The sequence below is a fragment of the Schistosoma haematobium genome, chromosome ZW, assembly GCF_000699445.3.
Source record: "Schistosoma haematobium chromosome ZW, whole genome shotgun sequence".
Lineage (NCBI taxonomy): Eukaryota > Metazoa > Platyhelminthes > Trematoda > Strigeidida > Schistosomatidae > Schistosoma > Schistosoma haematobium.
In genome coordinates this window covers 14,431,123-14,454,993 of record NC_067195.1, presented here as the reverse complement: position 1 = coordinate 14,454,993, position 23,871 = coordinate 14,431,123, and the positions used below count along the sequence as shown (strand labels likewise).

At 33.0% G+C, this 23,871-nt stretch overlaps 1 protein-coding gene across 1 annotated transcript in view; it reads right to left on the bottom strand.

The window, feature by feature from the left end:
• Positions 1-23,116, bottom strand: part of DNAH1 (Dynein heavy chain 1, axonemal) — a 44,284-nt gene extending 21,168 nt beyond the window's left edge. Inside the window, exons 1-10 of the mRNA XM_051210484.1 lie at positions 23,040-23,116; positions 20,807-20,898; positions 19,635-20,162; positions 17,820-17,939; positions 13,786-13,941; positions 12,826-12,942; positions 9,559-10,629; positions 7,592-7,788; positions 4,522-4,657; positions 852-3,390 (exon numbers count right to left, since the gene is read on the bottom strand). Of these exons, the coding sequence (XP_051070478.1) occupies positions 852-3,390; positions 4,522-4,657; positions 7,592-7,788; positions 9,559-10,629; positions 12,826-12,942; positions 13,786-13,941; positions 17,820-17,939; positions 19,635-19,898 (4,600 nt within the window). The 5' untranslated portion in view covers positions 19,899-20,162; positions 20,807-20,898; positions 23,040-23,116. The remainder of the gene's footprint in view (positions 1-851; positions 3,391-4,521; positions 4,658-7,591; positions 7,789-9,558; positions 10,630-12,825; positions 12,943-13,785; positions 13,942-17,819; positions 17,940-19,634; positions 20,163-20,806; positions 20,899-23,039) is intronic.
• Positions 23,117-23,871: the final 755 nt, after the last annotated feature.

Sequence of the window (23,871 nt, the reverse complement as noted above, 5' to 3'; positions counted from 1 at the left end):
AATATTGTACAAATGTTGTTTTCTATTTTATGGTCGATGTGGTCTGTTTGGTTGGTATGTAAACAGAGTATGTCTGAAATATAATGATTCATAACTCAGAGGCTGAGACTTGTGTTCTGGACTCAACTGGCTGGGCTAGACAGTGAAGCAGGGCCAATCGGGACTCTGGGTCGTTCGTACGTGTTTACGTGTCATTGATCCGACCGATAGATACGCTGCTATCTAAATTTGCAGTCACACGTTACAACAGAAATTTTTTTTCGAATAGAAGTAAATTATCTGTACAATACTTTTATTGATTTTAAATGTTTCTCTAACTGAATTCAGTTCGTGGTAAAAATTTACCTACCAAAATGGCTTACTTTATTGATCAACATCAAAACGATGGGATATAATAAAAGAATCACGATCTCTGATGTGATTATTTTCTTCACGTTTTGCTAGGCTATACAAATAAGTATTTTTTTAAAGACAATTTAAGATGATTAAAGTAGATAGCTTTTTTAAATTAGAGAGTAGTTCAATAACGTTAAAATATTTTTTTATATATTTTTCCACACTGGTAATCCATCATTAGAGCGCTCTGCGCTAGGCCAAAAATTCCTGGGTATCACCTATGAGGATATTGTAGGTGTGTACAGCTAAGGATTATTAAACTTTGGATGAAACGTGTTCATTGCTTCCTAAATTTCAGAAGTTATTTAGTTAAAATCAAGAAAAATATAATCAACATGAGTACCTGCTGTAAATGAAAATGCCCACAACACTTTGTAGGAAACATTTTTACTGGTACCGAATAGTATAAATTATTAGTCAAAATAATTAAAAGCAATAGTTATAGTTTTACACACCAGCTCTCTCAGCATTTGTTATTCCTTGAAGGAAAATATTCACAAACCATTCCAAGGAATATTGATACATTGGATCAATATTTGCCAGATCAGCAACACAAAAGAATAAAATTTGTGTTCTCACTGCTACTGGAATGTATTTACTTCTAGTTTCATCAATATCACGTTCTGTTTGTTCAGCTGCAATAACTCGAGATTTAATTTCGCTTGATTTTAATTTTGATGCTTCTAATGTTTGTATTAAATCGATATCATCAACTGGTGAACCTTCTGTAGCACTAAGGCGCTCCAGAATTTTATCTTCAATCTCTTTTAATTCTTGTTTCATTTTTGCATTACTAATAATTAACTGATTTTTAGCCTCTTCTAAATCTGGACGTTCTTCAGCAACAACAATGCCTAGTAATTGATCTTCTAAACCACTTGGTGACAAAGTAAAGTTTACAACAGTCACTTTAGTTGAAACTTCTGGTTTATAATGTGGATTAGATAGTTTTGTTGTAATATACAATTTGAAATCATTATGATATGGTATTATTGCATCACCAAGTTTAATAACTGTTGCACCTTGTTGTTTAAAAGTTTGTTTTAATAGGACTGATTCGAGAACTGGATCTAGCTCTTCTCCAACATTTTCTAATAAACATGGTTTACCGAAACGAAGAGCATTCTCTAAATTACGTATAAAATCTTTATCAGATAATTTGATAATAATAATACCATCTGGTTGGCCTAATGATTTAATCCATTTATTTGCTTGACCTTGAGGATCAATAAACAATGGCCATCGTCTTGAAAATTGTACAATCACAGCATTTTCAATAGATAATGCATCTTTAGGAAGACCAAGTATATGCCAATTACGTAATCTTACTGGATCACCATATGTTTGAACTAGATTTGGTGCCGGTTCAGTAGTATGCGGTACATGATGATACTTTAATTTATCCACCCATTCATTAATCATGTCTAAACGATATTTAGCGGAGAATGGTCCGAAATATGCTACAGAACCAGAGGAGCATAGTACATTACCAACAAGATTAGTTAATAAGTAATTTAAATTACTGACAGATTCTTTCCAACGTATTTTCTCACTTCCTAAACCTCCAATTAATTTATCAGCTCGAATCAGTCTTGCTTCGCATAATTGACTTTTCTCTTCTAATTCATGTTGTTTACGTATACATTCATTGTATTTTATTTGTAAACTAGTTATACGATCTTCACATGCCTTTAAACGATTTCTTGCTTCATTTAATACTTGTTCAGTTTCAGCTAATTCCAATTCAGAAGATTGTAAAGCCTGACGTTTTGGTTCAACTGTTTTTGCTACATTATAATATTTAAACATTGCTCTAACCCATAAACAAATACTAGTGCATGCTTTACTAACTTTGGCGATTGTTGCTGGTGAGAAACTTTCAGATTCAATGTATGGTTTAATTTTATGAATTATATACTCTGGAATATTTTCTTTATCATAATTCATTAAACTATCTAAAAATTTTCCAGGATCTTGTAGCATAATTTTACCTGGTTCCCAATAATCATCAATTTTAACGCCTGGTTTATCACCAGCTATTTTCTTCGGCTTAACATCTTTCATAATGCATACAGCTTCGATGACTAGGCGCACACCTTCTGGTGGACGCATCATAGCTCTAACTTCAGTTATATCATTTTTATTCAATGATTTTAATGCTTCTAATGATTCATATAGAGCTGGTAATGCTTCGTCTAAATCACGTTGTGCGTCATTACGAATCGTTTGACATTCATGTGCTTTTATCAATGCTTGTTGTTCTTCACGAGCTACAACATTTTGTGTCTCTTCAGCAATTTTAGAATCACGTGCAATTTCTTCCATTGTTTTTCTGGATTCTTCAACAGCTTTTAACAATTCTGGTTTCATTAGTTCTAATTCTTCTTGTAATTTTGAAACAACTTCTTCTGTATATAATAATTTATCTAAACCAGTTTGTGTACGATTACGAGCAGTAATTATTTCAGATTTTTTTAATCCATAAATTTTAGAGAAAACAGTTAGTAATTCAAGAAAACTTGTTGGTGTCACATAATTATGACGATTTAATTCTTGTTTAAATAATTCTGTATTTTGTACAACTGATTGATGTATATCTATACATAATTGTACTAAAGATTGTAATGTTTGTTCGTCAATTTCTAAATCAGACATATTTTGTAACATTCTAAATGCAACAGATTTTAAAGCTTCTGTTGGCCATTCACTGAACCAATCAATTGTACAACAATTAACTAATGCTGGAAATTGTCTTAAACGTGCACGAAATATTTCACCAATAGGGCTCATTGTAATTACTGTATGTAGATTAGCACGTATACGTTTTGTATAACATGAAAATAAATTAGTTTTAGTTGGTTGTAAACTTGATTCAGCGGCTACTATTTTCATAGAATCATATATTTTGTCTAATTCATCTAACTGATATATATTTGGTACATCACCAGCATTCAAAATATTATTAATATCTTCTAGAAACGATTCTGATTTTATCTATAATAATGATCATGAAAGAGAAAAAAGTATCCGTTGTCACAAGTACATAATGAGACATTTAAGCAAACTAGCAATCAAATAAAGTTTAGTGAAAGTTTCCCATACTTTAGATTACGGGACTGGTCTTAGTTAAGTAATCGTGGAAAGCAATAAAGTATTGGACAAGTACTTCATCCCAGTATGGGACTCCTCACTGATAAGCATTCAAGACTTTGATAGGGGTGTAACCCAGGATCTTCAGGTTCAACCTTTATATATTATGTCAATATTCAAAGGTCTGTATTTCAAAATTCACTTAGTGCTAAATGTAGAAGTATTATTCTAACTGTCGATTGGTGTTACATTTCAATGCAAATCAGAAAATTTATCGAAAAGGTCTTGTAAATTTGTAATTTGTAGATGATTTTCGCATATGGACTAGTATTTATTAGGATAACATAAAAGTCAATTGGCACTTGATGTTTTTTATCTCTCCAAAAAGACAGATCATTTTTTCTAAACATCAAAACACGAGTCTTGATCAATTATTTAATCTGTTTAACAGTGTCAAATTTTTAAGTGGAAGAAGAATCGTTATTTTTCCTGACTGGATATTTCAGACTAGTTCAGAACGATTGATAGACGGCACATGTAGCTTTGACTCGTTATTGTAAATTGTATCATATCACAAACCAGCATAGTAAATCCATGAAGAAGTCAACTTTATCAATAAATTCTCAGAGTTCATGCATGAATTTGTTTTTCAATCATAAAAGATTGAACTATAAGTAAAGATTAATAGTGGCTAGCAACAGAATCCAGGACGCGCGTTTCGTCCCATTTGGAGCTCGTCAGCTGGATGTGCCTGCTTCCCAGAGTTGATATTCACTCCAGAGTTCAGGTAAATCCAGCCGATGAACCCCAAATCGGACGAAACGCACGTCCTGGATTCCACTGCTAGTCTCCATCCATCTTTGCCTATAATGCTTGTGACTAAAGGTAATATCGAGGCAATCCCCAAAGGATGTACATATACCAATAAAAGAATGGTCGATTGTAATTGTAAACGACAAGGAGAAGATTCAAACAAACAATACGAAAGAAATTAAAGAATACATTGTTGTAAAGAAATGGAAACGTTTTCCTTACTTGTGTATCAGAAAACAAAAATGTTACTGGTTTATTTTCTATACCGGCCTTCATCATTATTTTTTTCAAATCTTCACGCCAGTCATTCATACCATAATTTTTAGATAATTCGATTTGAAAACAATCATATTCAGCCCTTGAAGTAACAGAACATAAAAGTTTATATTCGGAGGATATATAGGAAAAAAAGGTCAGTTCTTAAACTCATTATAAAAAATTATAACCCACTCTGAATATATGCCTTTTATTTTAGAGTGTCTAACTCAGCCTGTAGCTCTTCTAGAGTTGCTGTTGTAACAAGCCTGGGTAAAGCAGGAGGGTTGGGTATGGGGACGGCAACCCCATCAAGAAGAAAAAACGTTTGCTAAATTACGCTAACCAGATTAAACAAACGGACCGGAAGCAGGGAACCCCCATCAAGATAACACAGAAAGGAGATCTGAGCAAATGTGAGAACTACAGAGACATCACACTACTATCAGCACCAGGAAAAGTTGTCTACAGTGTTGCTGGACAGGACGAAAGATTCAGTAGACATCCAGCTTCGAGATCAGTAGTCCAGATTCCGTAAGCATAGGTCGTGCACAGACCGAATCGCAACACCACGGATCATCGTTGAACAGTCAGTTGAGTGCAACTCGTCACTGTACATCCAAGTCATTGACCATGAGAAGACGTTTGACAGTGTAGATAGGACGACCATATGGAACCTTATTCAACACTATGGAGTACATGAGAAGATCGTCAACATCATGGGGAATTCATAAGACGGACTACAATGCAAAGTGGTGCATGGACGACAGCTGATTGATGCATTTCAAGTAAGGACCAGAGTCGGACAAGGCTGATAACTCTCCTGCTTCCTCGTTCTTCTGGTGGTCGACTGGATTGTGAAGACCTCAACGTGTAAGGGAAAGTACGGAATACAATGAACAGCTGGGAATCAATCAGAAGATTTAGACATTGCAGATGACCTGATCCTTCTATCCCATACACATCAACAAATGCAGGTCAAGACAAACAGTGTGTGAGAAGCCTCTGCATCACCAGACCTCAAGACACACGAAGAGAAAATCAAGATCCTCAAATACAACACGGAGCACATCATCTGAACCACACTTGATCGAGAAGCTGTGGAAGGTGTGGAATCCTTCACTTACCTGGAAAGCATAATCGATGAACAAGGAGGGCCGGATGCAGACGTGAAGGCGAGGATTGGCAAAGTGAGTGTCGTATTCCTACAGTTGAAGCACACATGGAACTCAAAACAACTGTCAGTTAACATCTAAGTGAGAATCTTCAATACGGAAGTAAAGACAGTTCTAGTGTGTGGAGCTGAATCGTGGAGAACCACCACAGCCATCATCGAAAAGGTACAAGTATTTGTGATCAATTGCCTAAACAAGATACTGAATGTCCATTGGCCAAATACCATCAGCAACAGCCTATTGTGGGAGAGAACAAACCATCTTCTATCTGAAGAGGAAATTAGGAAAAGAAGTTGGAAGTGGATAGGACATGCATTACGGAAATCATTGAACGGTGTCACGAGGCAAGCCGTAGGTTGTAATCCTGAAGGGAGACAGAAAAGTGGAAGACCAATGCACACATTGTGTCGGGAATCGGAAGTAGACATGAAAAGGATGAGTGTCAAGTGGAATGAACCGGAGAGGATTGCCTAGGACAGGGTTGGATAGAGAGTGCTCGTGGGCGGCCTATGATCCTCCACGAGGTATCAAAGACGTATTTAAAGTAAGTACGTAATCGTATTATGTCTGGTTAACTGTTTTCTATTCACAGAAGCTATAGATTTGGTGTATGACTTTGAGTATTGAGAATTGCGTCAGCATCCATGACGCATTTCATCAAATCTTCTTACTGACTATCTTCAATCATCTAACATGTTGCGATTGTGTATATAACGTTGGGGGAAATGACTTGTCAACTGTAGATTGACTGCTCACTCATCGATAGAGCTGTGACATTCACTTAGTAAATTATACTAAAAATTACTCTTTTTCTTCGTAAATTTTCACAAAAAGGTCTCTGACTATACCTGTGTAATACTCAGGTACAAAACCTACTCTGAGGTTTTGCCTATAATTTTCTCAATACATATATTTATTTAAATTTACTAAACAATAACCAAGATTTTAAAATTTGGTTAACTTCACTGACGTCATAATAATATCATTAGTATTATCAGAATTATCAACGTTTTATTTGATTCTAACTGACAGTAATCTAGAAAGGAGCTTATTAAAATTTTATTTCTATCAGTTTGAGATTAACTGTCCAAATACGATTACATTTGTTCCTATTGTTAACCTCTAAAAACGCCAACGGATTGTTTATTTGAACTGTGAGTTACAATAGCCATTTCCTATTGAAATCACATTTTATAAATAATATCAACAATAATTTTTTTGGTCGGTAAATATATTGTGATTATGAACATTGGATAGTTTAACTGCAACACATGCTAACGTCTTTATTAAACTTTACAGAAGATTAAAGGTTTTCAACAACAAATCTTTAACTTCCTTAATCCCAATGTAATAAGAGTGATTACTTTAAAGAACATTTACTCACTTAAAAAACTGTATAATATCGTACTCAAGTACTACAGATTTCAGTCTTCTTCATACCAATAAGCTGAATAAGTTCAAAATTAAATGAACTGTACATTATATTCATCACAGGTTGATGTCACCTTTGACATCGTTGCAAATCAGAAAACGCTAGAAATCTTTGGAGTTTCGAATCGGGACATATTAGCTGCTAAATATTACTTAGGTCTTAATTGTACCGCAAGTGCCGTTAATTTGCGATAAACACTGTCTACAAATTAACTCAATATCCACAAAACCCTTTTAATCAAATAGTGTTAATATTTTGAATAAATAGAGGGACTGAAACCACTGCGTTTTACTAAAATCAAATTATTTCGGGATTAATAAAAAAAATACACAAATACGAACTAAAGCAAGGAAGTCAATCATCAAACGAAAGAAAGATAACAGAACGCTATATCAAACTGAAGACGTAATAAAGAGAAATACTAACTTACATATGAGATGCAAGACGTGTTAAACACTGACGACCACTACCACCCATCCCAAGAAGTAAAGCATTGCCTTGTGGTTGTCTTATAATACGTGAAATTCGACAAATATGTTGTATTGCATAAATAAACAATATTAAATCCATTTTTGCTGTATTAATTTGATTGTAATCATCGAGGTTTTCTTCTATAACTTGTAGTACCTAAAAACGAAGGTATGTTAGTAAATTAATTATTGTAATGAAATTCTCAAAAGAATCTAAATTTTATTACCGGGGATATGAGCATCAGTTGAAGTAAATGACCTTATGATTTCTTGTCAAAATGAATTGATTTGTAAGTCATCAATAGAGAATTAGAATTTATAAACAGGTTATATGCATACCCCCTAAGCATTAACTGAAATACATTACTTCTTGTCATATTAATTAGAAATGAATTTCATCAAGATATTTCGGCACCTGAGAATTGAAGTTAAGATTTCTTCGGACAGTTTAGGTGATTGAGGAGTGATTTCATATCCGGTACCGTTAACAGAAACGCCTCGAGAGGGAATTCTTTGAATTCCAGTAAAAAGTCATGACTAGTGGAGTGCAACCATATCCGGTGTGATGCAGCTACCAGCCGAAGAAAATGAAAGATGATCGCGTGACATTATGGGTTGGTTGAATTTATACATTAACACCGCTGGATGTCGGCTCAATAGTCTAGAGGTTGAGCATTTGCGCACGAGACCGAAGGTCCTGGGTTCCAGCCCCTCCTACGGGCTCGTGGATATGCTCTGATGAGAAGTCCCGCACTATGATGAAACGGCTGTCCAGCGCCTCCAGATTTTTAAACGTGAAATTTTAACCTAATATAAATGTACTTTTTAAACTGATTTCCGTATCAATCTCGTGTGTTAAAATATCATCTCATTTTAATTATACAGGAAAAATTGAACTAATCAGTAGACGTTGTTTAGTCTTTGAAACAAGTAGTATTTTATGTCAGTTAAAATGATGAGAGCTCCTGTTTCTCAGGAGAGGTCATCTACATAAAATTACACCAATGCTTTTTTATAATGGTGATGATATCTTGATCAAAGTGTATAAACAATAATGATGTGTCTTTCGAAGCTCAGTTAAGTAGTATACTTAAGCGTTGTGAGCGTCTATTAGCTCAAACAAGCTAATCTAAATTGCAGTATTTCATAATATCGATTTGTTCACTTTAGTAACCACATTGCATCCTAAAAATAATTATTTAGATGTATTCGTTTTAGTTCATAAAAATTGGCGGGTCGATAAAAACTTTCCGCCTTAAGTAAATCTATTTGATAGGCAAATTAGTAGAAGACATTATAAAGTATTTAAGCAGCTAAGGTTGATAAGAAAGTGTCTTATATGTTGTCAGTCAGTATTTACAACATAATATATTTGCCAAAATAAATGAAAATCTTACTCGTTCTGCTGCATGTTTGGTTCGAAGCTCAAATCAATAAAAACTGATTTGCTTCATTGAATAATAAAGATATGTGGTGTACGGAAATTTAAATGAATGGAGATTTGCATGTGTATGAGATTCCTAGGTCGTCGTCCAACAACGCCTTTTCATTGGTCTTTGAGTAATTTTGCATATAGAAATTGTAAAGGCTATGTAGAATATCTTGAACAACCTAGGCTCTATGAATGATCACTTTTAAAACTATTAAACATATTACTGAATGAGTTTCTGTACAGTGAACTTTTATTTTAAAGCGAAACAACATAATGTAAACATTTAAAACTTTATGAAACGTAAAAAACTTTTTTAACTACTCCTTTCGTAAAAGACTTTAGCTTATCTTTCACCTCACTGATCAACAAGTAGTATTTAAAATGTCAAGACCTTCTTAAGTATCTCTTAAGGTGGGTGTTAAGTGATATTTTCACTCAAACGACAACTATATTATTGGTAATCGAAAATATCTAAACAAAAGAGAAATAACTTACTTTGCTATGATCAGTCATTTCCATATATTTTGAAGCGTCATTTTTCGATATGGACAAGAAATCTCCATATAATAATGGCGTAGTTGTCACGTAATCATTTACATTTAAGTTGAACATTTCTTTTGATGTTTTATTAATTAACTGATTAAACCAATCACGATCTACATCATTCACTAATCGATCTTGGAATACTCGACATGATTCATGATACCACAAACGTAATAATTGTTCAATATTTCCACTTAACTGATCAGTATCCATCATAAGCATACCTTGAAATACTTTTGATAAATCTCTTAGATTAAATGTATAGTGACTTTTAGCTGGTGTTGGTAATAATTGCTTTTGAATTGTTTTATAGACTGAAATTGAAGCTTTCACCAAATCATCAGTATAAGACATAAGTTTCATTGTTACATTTTCACTGGTAGAACGATTTAACCATGATTTTAAGATTACACTAAATATTAATTGCATACTGGAGTCATCTAGCTCATTATATGCCAAAACATTGAAATGACGCATTAATCTAGCAGTGATCGGATTACGTCCTCCACCAGGTGGACCCATTGAACATATAAAATTCACATCAATTAATTTACGGAATTCACCAATCATTTTTAAATCATACCAACCACTGAAATCCATCCATTGACGTATTAATTCAATAGGTGGTTGTGCACCGTATACTTCTAATGTAGGCATATTTAAATCATCAATAAAAAATATAATGTAACGTCCTAATGGTGGACCAAATAAATGTTTACGTCGTTTATCCAATTTACTATCAATTAAATCTTGTGTTTGTTTTGCTGTAGTTTTAGCACTGAATATAATAAATTCTGGTATATACTCTTTGGGCATATGACGTGTTAATTTATGCAAAATATTTAATGATTTCCCTGTACCAGTTGGACCAATGCATAAAACTGGTTTTTTAGCTAATAATAACATTTCAATAATATAACTTGAACGTACGTTATCGATTGTTGGTATAATAATGTCAGAATAACGAATATCTGAAGTGATTTTATATTCTGGTATATTTATCATCCAATTTACCCAATGCATCTACATTCAAGTTTGTTTTATTTGTCATAAAAATAAAATACCAGTCGAAAATTTAATATTTTGAATAAAAAAGTCGAATAAGTTTAATCATTATAAAGCAGTGAATATCCAACGTTACTAAATTCACTTGTTTCTCAGTATTAAACTAAACTTATTTTATAAGCAGAGATGGATGGTGACTAACAGTGTAATACGAAACGCTCGTTTCGTTTTAGTTGGGACTCGTCAAACGACCGATATATCTAAAACATACTTAGTATTATTACTCATCTTAAAAGAATTTTATGACTTCCTTGTTTCTAAAAGTCGATTGTTTTCTACTTTTATTGATATTTCTTCCTCTCATTACTATGGTGTCTTGTTGGAGTACAGATTTGTTTATTTTGAAGGCTTATTTAATTTCGAAATGGTACGTAATTTATTTTTATTATCAGTATTGAAATTTGTGGAGATTATTGAATGTTATAGACATCACTAAGTGACCTAGATTAGATATCCATCAAAACCAGGAAGCGCTGGATATTAGTTTTGTCCTAGTATAAGAGTCTTCGGCAGTACGCATGCATTACGAGGGATCGGACCCTTGACGTTTCGTCTCGTGTGCCCACTTTAGAATAGAATCGATGGAACAAAGGTACTTATTTATTCTTTATTCACGACATGACAGTAAAGCACTTGAGCACCATTTAAAAAACAATATGTATTCAGATTTTAGATTGATTAACTGATGATCATTTGTAATATGAATCGAGCTAAGTGGTTATAAATTCCTGCATAGCATAAAAATATTCTCTGTTAAATCTAAAATATATTTTCTCCCTCTACAATTTAATAACTGTATTTACGTAAAGCAGTAAATCCTTTTGATAGATTACGACAATCGAATAAGAATGAGAACTTTATCAGAACCATGTAATTTATTGGTGACACCTTATTGCAAGTGATTTGATCGCTTGTAAATATATTTATATGAAAAATGAAAGTTATTAAACTAGTGAAATGGAAACGTAGAAAAACAGAGATAATTATGAAGATACAAATAATATCACCCTGTATATTAACCTAAAGTCACTATCAGTAGGATAAATTCAATAAAAACATATAAAGATGCTATTGATCATTGTATGACTTGGGCTTCAATAAACCCCAAAGGCATGCCAATTCAACACCACAAAGGCTGATTTAATATCAACCCTATGGTTCCTCTCATCTAAATATTTACCAATAGAGGAAGATGGTTGTTTAACGCGTGCTCTTATTGAACCATTGGACTTCATTTGTATTTGTAATAATGTAAGTATGCGTTTAGTCATCTTCACTTGGAGTTCATAACTGGTCTTTCCTATAGATGTGTGTCTACATATACATATAAGTTAAAAAAAGTAATGGCATAAAACCTATTTGTTTATATAACATTTAGATTTTTTCGTGAGGTACGAATCTTGACTTTTCAATGTTAATAATTTGAGCTGTGTAAAATGTTCTACTAATCGTTAATTTATTCATTTATTTCATTTCAAAACTGCTTGTAACCTCTTAACAGTGAGGTGATGTAGTCCTGCTTCTTGGATGCTGAAACACAGTAAGCCCTCACAAATTGTCGACTTTCCATTGGCAAATGAATATCCATTTTTAATTGACGTTTCAGTAGAAAGCTCTACTTCATTTTATTTGGTATCTTTTGAGTAAAGATGATTTATCCTATTTAATAAGCCCTCTATCAAACCTCGCTTGTATTGGATCTGAAAATTACCACGAAAGTGAAATACTATTTTGTCCACTTAGACTTTCTTTAAACAAACCATTTGACTGAACCGTCTTTTCTTCCGCTGAGAATTATATTTATAAAGATAAGCCGATTATTTATCTCTTGCTCATAAGGAAGACCAATGTGCTTTAGAAGTGTACAAAGTTTTATTTATAGACAACAAGTATCATATTTGTCAGTGACTATTATATTGTCCACGTACCGCTTATGAAGACACATTTACCTTAGTATTTTGTTCGATGTCATGTCTTCTGCCCAGTTTGACCACTTTCATTTATTATGTAGATATCTTAACGAGTTAATTTTTAGTCATATTGTTCGAAGTAAAATCGGATTAATATATAACACATAATTCTGATATTGTTCGTCTTTTCACTGCATCATTTAAACAGCACATTTACAAAATATAGTAAAAATGTTATCCTTACTTTTCGATTTACACAATTATCTTCCTCCTCGTCATCTTTGACACAAAGTGATAGTAAACCATCATCTTCGAAACGATAATCATAAATTAATCCTTCTTCAGGGAATGGTAAGCCACACTTTGTTTGTGCATAAAAAAACATTGTTGTGTATTAGGGTATGTATAACTATATATGTTAAACAGTCACAGTCGGTAATTCAAAAACTAAACATTTGCTAAGGAGTATTCACATACATGGAGTTATTGCTTTTATGAAGGAGGTTTTCGGAAGTGAACTTAATAATTTACATCATAGAGTGGATTTAGTTAGATAAATACTGTAAAAAAAGTACTGAACATCTACTTTGGCTTGGTATGTGGCTCTTCAGCAGTGGAGTTCAACCATAGCGGGTCTAAAGCAGCTACCTGTCAGTGACATTGAAGGTATTTTCACAATATATCACACCGATCAGAGTTAAAAGTGATGAATCAGTAGTTGAAAAAGTAGGCGGTCACCAAGAGAGCTGAAGATTTTGTGTTCGACTCCTCATATTTTCGAAAAAATGCAATACTGCGGAGTCATGTACTACTATGAAACAGTCGTAAAATACCTCCTGCTTTTCAATAGATACTTCGATAATGTTGGTTTGTGGTGTAAAATATAAAAATGCTCTTTCAAATCTATGCATATTATCCATAAATACTAAACTATGTGAAAATGGTTAGACCGTTAACTAATTTATATTGTTTATAATTTCAATAATTTAGCTGAAAAAAGTCCCATATTAAAATGAAACAACTATCCATTGTTCTTTAATTTTTAGGGATTTTCTACTTGTTATTTGATCATGATGTAAACTATTTCTAGCAATGAACAATGTCTAATAACCTTACCTCTTTATATATAAAATGTTATTCATCCTTAGTCATTAGTAAACATTAATATGAAAATAATTCTATACACAACTATTTTTATACATACTTTCAGTTCCTTCATTTTATGCCTTAAATATCGATCAAATTTCATACGTCCTTCATTAGTACACGTAGCACCGATTGACCAAATCAGTGAAAATAGAAACCAACTTTCTATTGCCTGACCAACTCGTGAAATCATTTCATCAGTATTTATATTCTTCTAAATCATGAAAAAGTTTAGTAGAAAAGAAAGGTCCCATTGTTATTAAAATAAACAAGTAAACAAATACGACATTGGTCACTATTCAGTGATCAATTAATTGGAAATATGTCAGTTTTTGCCGGAGGTCACTTGATATCCAAATCGCTTAACTCTAATTTCTTAAAGTGTAAATTAAGGTGATGCGGGTTTAGATCTGACAGAAAGTATCAGTTCTCTCAAGATTGCAGGCACTCATTTTGATGAATCCCAGACTAAACGAAACCTAAATACGAAGTTCCCCGTTCACAACTAGTAGGAACGCATTAAACTCGTGGTTCTATTTTGGTATTGCAATTCGCGTCAGTACATCTCTGAGACATAAACTACGTTGATAGTGACCGACTGACTTAGTGTAGGATCAAGCAGAGTGAATTGCTTTTAGTTTCCATACCGTATTTTTACAGTGAGATAAAACTATTACGGTAAATCACGAAGTAGTAGGGTGGCGTTTGCTACGTATGCTGACAGATATAAGTGGTAGGCGACACCAGTGAGAAGTGGAATGCCTGATAGCCTAGGATTGAATTGAAAAGAACAGGAAGGAAAGAAGAGAGAAAATATAATGACGACAGAATTGGAATAAACTTGAAGTATGTAAAGGACAACTGAAGGAAGATGTCCAAATGATGTATTTAACGTATGCTTTTCATATTTTATGAAGACATTGTATATTTTAGCATTAGACAATGAAGTGGTTTACCTTACTTGAGTTTTCATCTACTACGGTAGAAGTGGTAACAGAAGAAAAGATGAGGTATAGGCAATATAAAACGAGAAGAAATAATGAATTCACCGAAAAAGAAGTACAAGATAACTTTGAAACTCAATATCTAAAAGAAGATAAGGAGTGAATGGATTCAAGCCATTTCTACCAATTCTGATTCATATTATTATGCGAAAATAATAAGGACTGTTTAGTTTTACTCTAGTTTTATTCTAATAATTGTGTAGACTTTAGATAGTAAGCTTGAGTAAGTTTTAAATCATCATTTTTTGGATAAATTCTAATTATAAAATAAAACGAAGAAAAAATTTAAATTTATGTTTTAGTAATGTTTTATACTATTACAAGTTTTAAAAAAGATCATCAAATGTTGGGAGAAATGTATTGAGCATTATAAAAGTTTAATTTACATTAGCTGAACAAGAACAACACATTTACATTGATTGATCAAAGTTGTAGACCATTTTATGTTTGTTTATACCTTAATTCTGATTTAATTCTATTGATCAATTCTCAATGCGATCACTAATCTAAGTCCTTTTACTTTGTATGCACTATGTTTTAATGTCTAATTGACCGTAGGAAACCAATAGGATCATGACGTCATGGGATTCGAACTGTGATCACAGTCTGTAACCTAACCACTGATCTGTTTGAGTTACAACTAGCTTACTGTTAGACTAAGTCATGTACTATTAATTTTAAAACAGCCAAACACATAAAACGTATAATGTTAACTTAATTTAACCTACTCGGTGTTCATTAATGACTTATATGTTAGCACAGTCTATCCATTCCTTTTATCATAAGCAATACACAGATTCATGCTAAACATTTAATTCAAAAGAATTTTCACAGATTGAAATCATGAGTCATTTGAAGCTAGACCACCGTTGGATACCGGCGCAGTGGTTTAATGGCTAAGTGCTCGCGCTCGAAGCCAGTAGGTCCTGGGTTCGAATCCCGCGGCGTGCGGGATCGTGGGTGCGCACTGCTGAGAAGTCCCATACTAGGACGAAACGACCGTCCAGTGCTTCCAGATTTTCAATGGTGGTCTAGCTTCAACTGACTCATGATTTCAATCTATGAAAATGTCTAAAATCTCCACAAACCCCTTCTCAAAAGAATTTGTTGACCATTTTACGACTAATTTACTAAGGGTAAATGATCAATTTATAAGCTGTCCTGGCGAGACTATGATTTATGAATGAGCCAATAAGAAGCGTCTGAGGAATTTTAAGGTCACGGCGCCAATTTCAGTACCTGATGCCCGCGTACGATCAGTTTACAGCGGAGTTTAGAGACATGATAATTGAGCGGCTACAACAGATGAGATTACTAAGAAGTTCCTTTATTTGTGACTGCAATAATCAAATGACTGCTGTGCCGTTTGCAGACTACCGTGATGAGATTATCTTTTGATGTTATTTATGTTGGAGGGAGAAGTCTGTTGGAACAGAAATCATGAAAACTGTTGCGAATTGGATGATAAAAGCACCAGTAATACTGGCTGCAACATTTACAGACATTACTCAAGCTTCAGCTGTTCAGTGGTACGAGTATTGTAGGGATCAGATCTTTGAAATTTACGACAAGTCAACTCAAAAGGGACATATCCAAAGGGTTAGAAACCGACAGGCAACAATAATAATACCAATTATACGGGAATGTGTGCAGCTAGGCACTACAATATATACAGATGATTAGAGAGCGTACAGATGTCTGAATGGGCTTGGTTATGTGCATCATTTCGTTATACACAATCTCCATTTTGTGGACCCTACAATCAGAGTGAACACTAACAATATTGAAGCAATGTGGTCGAGGCTGAAGGAGTTTTTTACGACCTTATCGTGGTTCGAGGGGCCGACTATTATGGAGCTATATGGATAAGTTCCTCTACCATTTGCACTACGATTTCAGAACTTCCGAACTACCTTCTAACCTTGAAAAGTTTTTGAACCATGTAAAAGAAGTGTATCCACTTTAATTTTTTGGTTTTGTATAATATATTTTTACTTTCTACTAACTGTTTTCCAACTGGCTAATATTTCCTAAGATCACTTGAGATTCGTCCAAAGGTCGTCCATAAGTTATAGTTTCTCCGCTTTCTTGATAAAAAAAAGCTTTCAGTGAAATAATCTTGTACTGAATTGGACGACCTAGTTCTCTTTTTTATCATATCAAGTTATAATAAAAGCAATTCAGTGTTAAATGTATTTTATTCATTATATCAACTGTCATAGATTTCTTAATGAAGAAAAATATTTGACAAACAAAGCTAATTTAGATGATAATCAAAATTATTTATTTAGGAAATATGTATAGATATATATGAAACTCAACTAGGATCATTATACAAACAAAGTGACTAGAATGACTCAGTTTCATTGAATAATTATCTTTCGTCATTTCTGTAAAGTATTTCACAGAGGATCCCTATATTATTCATGTTTATTAATGGCTGGCTGTCTTTTGTTTTTCAAAATATTTCTCGTATATTTTTAGTGATTGTCTGTTTTTGAAAATTCTAGGAATATATTACTTTCAGAAGGGGTTTCGTGGATATTGTAGTAATTTTAATAGTTGAGATCATGAGTCAGTTCAAGCTAAACCGCTATATAAAAGAAGCAGTGACCAGTGGAGTTCAACCTGGTCTGTTGTGAGATAGTAACTCACTGAAGATAATGGTGTATGTATCGCTCAATTTCGTTGGTTGGTTGAAGTTAGACGTTGACACCGTTGGATGACGACTCAGTGGTCTAGAGGTTAAGTGTTCGCACATGAGATCGATAAGTCCTGGGGTCGAATCTCGCGAGGCAGGATCGTGTGTGGTCACTTCTGAGGAGTCCCACAATAGGACGAAGCGGCCGTCTAGTGATTTCAGATCTTCCATGGTGTTCTAGCTAAACTTGACTCATGATCTCAACTATTAAATTATATTAATTTATTAAAAAATGTAACCTTATTCAATTCTTTAAACCAATCAATATTTTTTGTACTTCTCTATCGGAGTGATAGAGAGTAGTAAAAAGATCACTCAATTATGTTGTTTTATTTTGACATTTGGAACAGAAATATAACAATTTATTGAATAACTAACAAAACTAACCTCTTTCGATTGAAATGGTACAAAAAAACAATCCATCATTTTCATTAAACTAAAGCATAATTGTCCATCAGTTGTTGTAATAATCTCTTTCGTTTCATTTCTAATAAATCTTATTGAATCCTGTCAAAATACAAATGGAAAGTTCTGAAAAATTATTTTACTTACAGCATAATTTCAGTTTAGTAATTTAGTATGACAAATGTGTTACATTATATGTTTTAATGTATCGTTTATGTTTTTATTAAAAGAAGACATGTTAAACTGTCAATATTCTTATGTTGAGTTAAACGTTTATGCAAGTGATATGATAAGCTGAACAATTAGGCTATCAGTTAGATTATTACTGGGTATAGGATACAATTAGATGTAAATGGCCGCTTTAGCTACGAAACAGCATGTCTTCGGTACATTGAATTAAGTATTAAACGTTTCTCAAACAAACACATTATTATTACTACGAGTATCCTCTATGCTGTTGACCAATTATTTGTTCTGGGTTGACTGATTTTCGGATATTGGTTTTCTGTGCTCTTAGTAGTTTTCTCTTTTGCCTAAATTAATTGATGTGATTCGTATCCGTCATATTGATTAATTAAATAGTCCAAAGTTGACCACTCGACAAATGCTTTTGTTATTAGTTGCATCATAAGTTTTGAAGAAAGAAGTAGAACAGCATTTACGAATCAGTCATTCAAAAATATTTTGATTATTTAGTATCTAGTTTGTATTTATTACAGATTGATCTCAATTGAGATACCAATGAAAATAAGGAGTCATCAAGAAGCTGTTTCGTCCTTGTATGTGAACTTTCATAAGTATGCACCTACTACTTAATCAAGGTTTTAACCCAGGGACTTAGGGTATCTTGACGAATAGTTAAGTATTAGAACCACTGAGTTAGTATACTATGGTATAATTTCGACTAGAATAAATTTCTGATATTGTGCTATTATTATCAAACACTATTGGTAAAACTGTTTCAATGCCAATATATCTGGGCTTCAAAAATATCTTGACGTTGGTGACTAATGAACTGATTACCATTGCTTAGTTGAAGGGATTTTGTAGAAGTTAATTAGATTTGTAGGTTATTGTCATCACAGATTTCTAGGTACCCCGATTAAGATCAGTGTATCAAGAACTCAGCCCACGAAGTATACAAACCTAAACAAAACTCCTTCAACTAAATGTAAATAGTGTTACTCCTGTAGGTTTACACTGTTTTAGAAAGTGAAATGAATGTTAAATATTCTGGTCATTAATGATTCTATTTATTTCTGTTTATTCATTCATATTTCATATTTCGTTTCATGGAAAAAATCTCATTTATGTACGGCAAAAAAGTACATAAATACGTATTTCACAGAAGTATGTAAATTTATAACACTGTTTCATATACTTAATATGCTAGTGATAGATAATAAGGTACATTGAGGTCTCAACCTGACACAACCTAATTAAATATCAATAGTATAGGCTGTTGGCTATTAGACTAATTGTTTATTTACTAATTTTATCACTGCTTCTATTACGTGGTTGAGCTACAAAGTAGTATCAGTTATGCTTGTCTACAGAAGTTTCATATTGATTTATCTTATTTTCTTGAAACCCTGTAGTTCAGTAAGCTATAAGGTAATTTCAAAAATCATTTATTTGTTTAAACTATACTGATAGCTCCTACTGTCTGTGAATGATCAGTTAACGTTGTTAGTTTGAACTCAATTAAATTGCAAAGATCTAAACAAGTACAACAACCAAAATGAAGTGTTTACTTTTATCATTTACAAAATAACCAAACAAGTCATCACAACCTACTTCCATATATCTATCAAATAATTCTTGAAGTTTATCATGTTGATGATATATTGGATCAGGTAATTTTTTTATCCAGCATTGTACAAATGGTTTCAATCCTAAAATACTTGGTTCTAAGTAGACCATGCCACATCGACTAACAGTAGCTGGTGAAGCAACGGCCAAATCAGCTACTTCAAACATCATAGTCATTGGATCAGTTAATTTAATAATTTCGCCGCTGCTTAAGCATAATTTCTTATTATCATCTAATACAGTATTCATGTTTTCAATCCAAACAGCATCAACTGGACCATCGAATATATACCAGCGTTTATCTTCATCCGATGAATTAACACCATGACGTATTAATGTACTTAATATACCGTCAGTCCATTCGTGTGTTAATAGATTAAATTCGCCATATAACTGTCCCATTGTTATTGATTTAGGATTTAATATATATGTATGCACAGTTTGAAATAATGTGCCATCTGGAGCTACCTTTTTACAAATTGATGTCAAAGCATTTTGAAGTACCTCATAACACTGAAAATAAATATAGATAAAATGAAATGAAAGCTGTCGATCATAAGAGACTTTTGTCAAATACTGCTTAGTGTTAATAGTTTTTACAAGGTCGACTACGAATTATTAGAAAGGCGGTTGTATTATATAACAGATAACTGTAAATTATTCTTTTATGCCTAAATTCTGTAGGATATCGAGTAGATGAAGTAGTTTTGCTAGGATGTTACATGACTATCTACTGAGATAAGACTGATTATTTCTGATTTTAATCTACTATAGCGAGTTAACTAAACATTTCATGAATTTCAGAATGTTGTTAAAATAAATAAAAAATATGAACATCAGACTAGATGCAAATCCATCTCCGTGTGTCAGTGTCACTTCTCAAAGGTGAACCAAGTAGACAAATTCTTTAACTATTCTTGCTTTTTTCTTTTTCTCAGTTATGTAATTCGTAACTACAGGTAATGACGAGGATTCCGACTAGGATGAATATATATAAGTACCGACTGATCTAAATCCAATCCTGAATGTCAAAAACAGGAAAGGATAACAATCTTGAACATTAACCACATATATTGGGTCATATTTTTAGTTAGAATTATTACCTACTCATAGACAGTTATTTGCCATTAAACGTAAAATTAAAAGTAATAACTCACCTTAGTTTTACCTGATCCAGTTGGACCAACTAACATTAGTCCATGCCTAACTACAGTTGTTTCATAAAGTTGAATACATTTGTGGACAAAACCTTGAGAAAAGATCAAGAAAATAACAGAACATTTGAGATGAATGAATGGTAAAAAGTGATTGTGTTTGATTAAACTATATTTCAAACAATTCGACTCCTAATGGTGAACTATATTTGTCGGCGCTGATTAATTATGGTGACTTTAGTAGTAGGGTTTTACATTGAATCTTTGTAGGGTTTTGTGTGAAAACGTTGAGATTGATAATCTCCTATGTTCGAGAATGTCACTGAATACAAAATCTAAATGTTATGTTTACACTTATTGTAGCCAGTAGTCATTAAATTTCGATGTATGCATCTTGTTATCATAAATCACATTAATGAAAATAGATACTATTGATAATTCATCTGTCATGCTATCCGTCTGTCAATATAATCAATCCGATGAGTTGTTTATGAAACTTTTGGCAGCTTAAACATAACATCAGATAGTGTAACATTGAGAAGTCGAATGTATTGAACTTTATATGATCCTATACATGATTAAACTTAAAACTCTCAACAAGCAAAAAATAATTCCACAAGTGAGTTAACAATGTAGTGGTCCATTAAAAAAATCCGTTTAGTTCACAAAAGATAGCACAACTAGAGTATATTACTCGTAAGTATGATTCAGTGATAGATGTCTAGCATTATGTATTAATGTTGAACTACCACTTGGTAGATCGTGAGCATCATATCAAAATATAGGAAGCTTTCTCTGTTTTATATCAAGTTCCAAAATATCTACCTCAAGGAGCCAGATTACGATTGCTTTACGTAGCCGAAGCCATCTGGATCAACTCCAGAAGACCTAATTTATGTATCATGAAAAAATATATCCAGCCTCTTTGTTTACCTTGGCCTACGACTGGATCACCGAATACCTAGACTGAATATTATAAACCTCTTACCCCCTTCCTTTATTTCATTTATTTTCCTTATCATCATTATTTTTGATTATCTCTATCTTAATCTTCATATTCATCATTCCTAATTCGTTGATCGTAATTACCTTGATAACATCCCCCTTATCACATATTATATTCACACAACAATCTTATTATTAGTATAGGGGTTGTGGAGATTACTAAGTTTTTGATTGAGATCATGAACCGGTTGATGTTAGACCACCACAATTGAAAACCTGGAAGCACTGGACGGCCGTTTCGTCCTATTGTGGGACTCCTCAGCAGTGCGCATCCACGACCCCGCACCCCACGAGATTCGAACCCAGGGCCTTCGGTCTCGCGCGCAAGTGCTTAACCAACTGGACCACTGAGCCGGCATCCAGTGGTGATAGTGTCTAACATCAATCAATCCACGAAATTGCGCGACCAACTTCCATTGTACTGAGGTAGATACCTGTCTCTACCCGACATAGATTAGCTCCACTGATCACGGCTTCTCACTAGAACTTCGAGAATTCCCTCACGAAGCTAGTCACTAGTGAGCACATGTTGATTACTAGTATAGGGGTTGTGGAGATTATTATCTCAAGTGATAAGATTAAATTCTCCTACTATACATTTTATTCACACAATTTTTTTTTGCATTTTCATTTTTGCTATAATACTATTCTACTTATTGTGACTGAACACTTTACTCCAAATCATCCTGACCTTTAGTGAGTGACCTTTCTAATTTGCAAATAACACAATATACATATATATATATATATATATATATATATATATATATCGTAACAGATGCAAACGTTCACCATTTTTAACACATAACATTGTCAAATTCATTCATACATGCATTATTTTTGGCCTTTGTAAAATATCATAATTATGGATTTATAACTGTAGAGCCTGATGATGAAGTTATTGAAAACAATTGTTCGCTCAAATATTCTTCATTTTTGAGTAAATTATATCATACATTTTATTTAGTAATTTTGTAAGTTAATAATAAAGGAAGATAATTTAATACCGAATTCATTTGTGTATTGTCCAAGTAAACCACTTATCAACAAAACTTCATAACTGCTAGCCTAATATAGTTAATCAAACAATCAGTTTGGAATTTAAATACTTTGACTAGTGAATATCAACAACCCTTAAGAAGTTTCCTGAGGAACTGTAAATAAATTATATTCATTCATACAAAAATTACTGTCAGATAAAAATGTCTATCTAATCTATTTTATAAATTACCTTCGACTTCCATTAGACCTAATTTACTACATGATGTCTTTAATGCAATCATCAAATCACCATAATCGATTGGTTTCTCACTAAAATGATAAAAACAGAACGATCAACTAATGGAAAGCTTGAATAACATTAAAAAAATTATTAATACGTTCACATTTCAATTAACACTAAATATAAACAATTTATATAGTATAATTGTAAGACTACAAAGCAATTACAGAAAATATTCTGATAAGCTATTTAACAATTATTTGTTATAGATGTAAATATTGGAATAATATTGTCCGACCGGCCATTTTTTTTATAAAAAAAATTTTCCAACCCCAAATTACAATATTTTTCATCCCGTGTTTCGTCCAATGAAATGGCTAGTTCCAAAAATTAGATTTAATTGGTTAGTTATGTCTTGAAAATTGTTATAAATTATCAGTACTTGTCGACGAAGCACAATCTCAATCGTCATTATGGAGCAGAGTAACGTGCCGAGTACGAGCGCTGGTGTTTCTCACGTAACGGAAATGGAGGAAGTCTTTTTGACTACCTTGTTTCTGGTTGCGTTTCCATCGGTTGAAGCGTTAAAGACCACTATCACAAATTTTGAAAGATCGACTTACAGTCATTATGTAGTGAGAGATTCGCATATTGGCAGAGATCAAAAATCCTACATTAAATTTGTGTGTTGGCGAAATGGGCGTATAAGATCTAGCGGTTCGTCACAACGTATTAGACGGAGGAGGTAATTTGGTAAATTGTTTTATAATTTTTTTTAATGAAGGGCTTCTATGAACACCCAATGTCCAGCATTTATGTTTTGTAAGATTATAGACGGCTA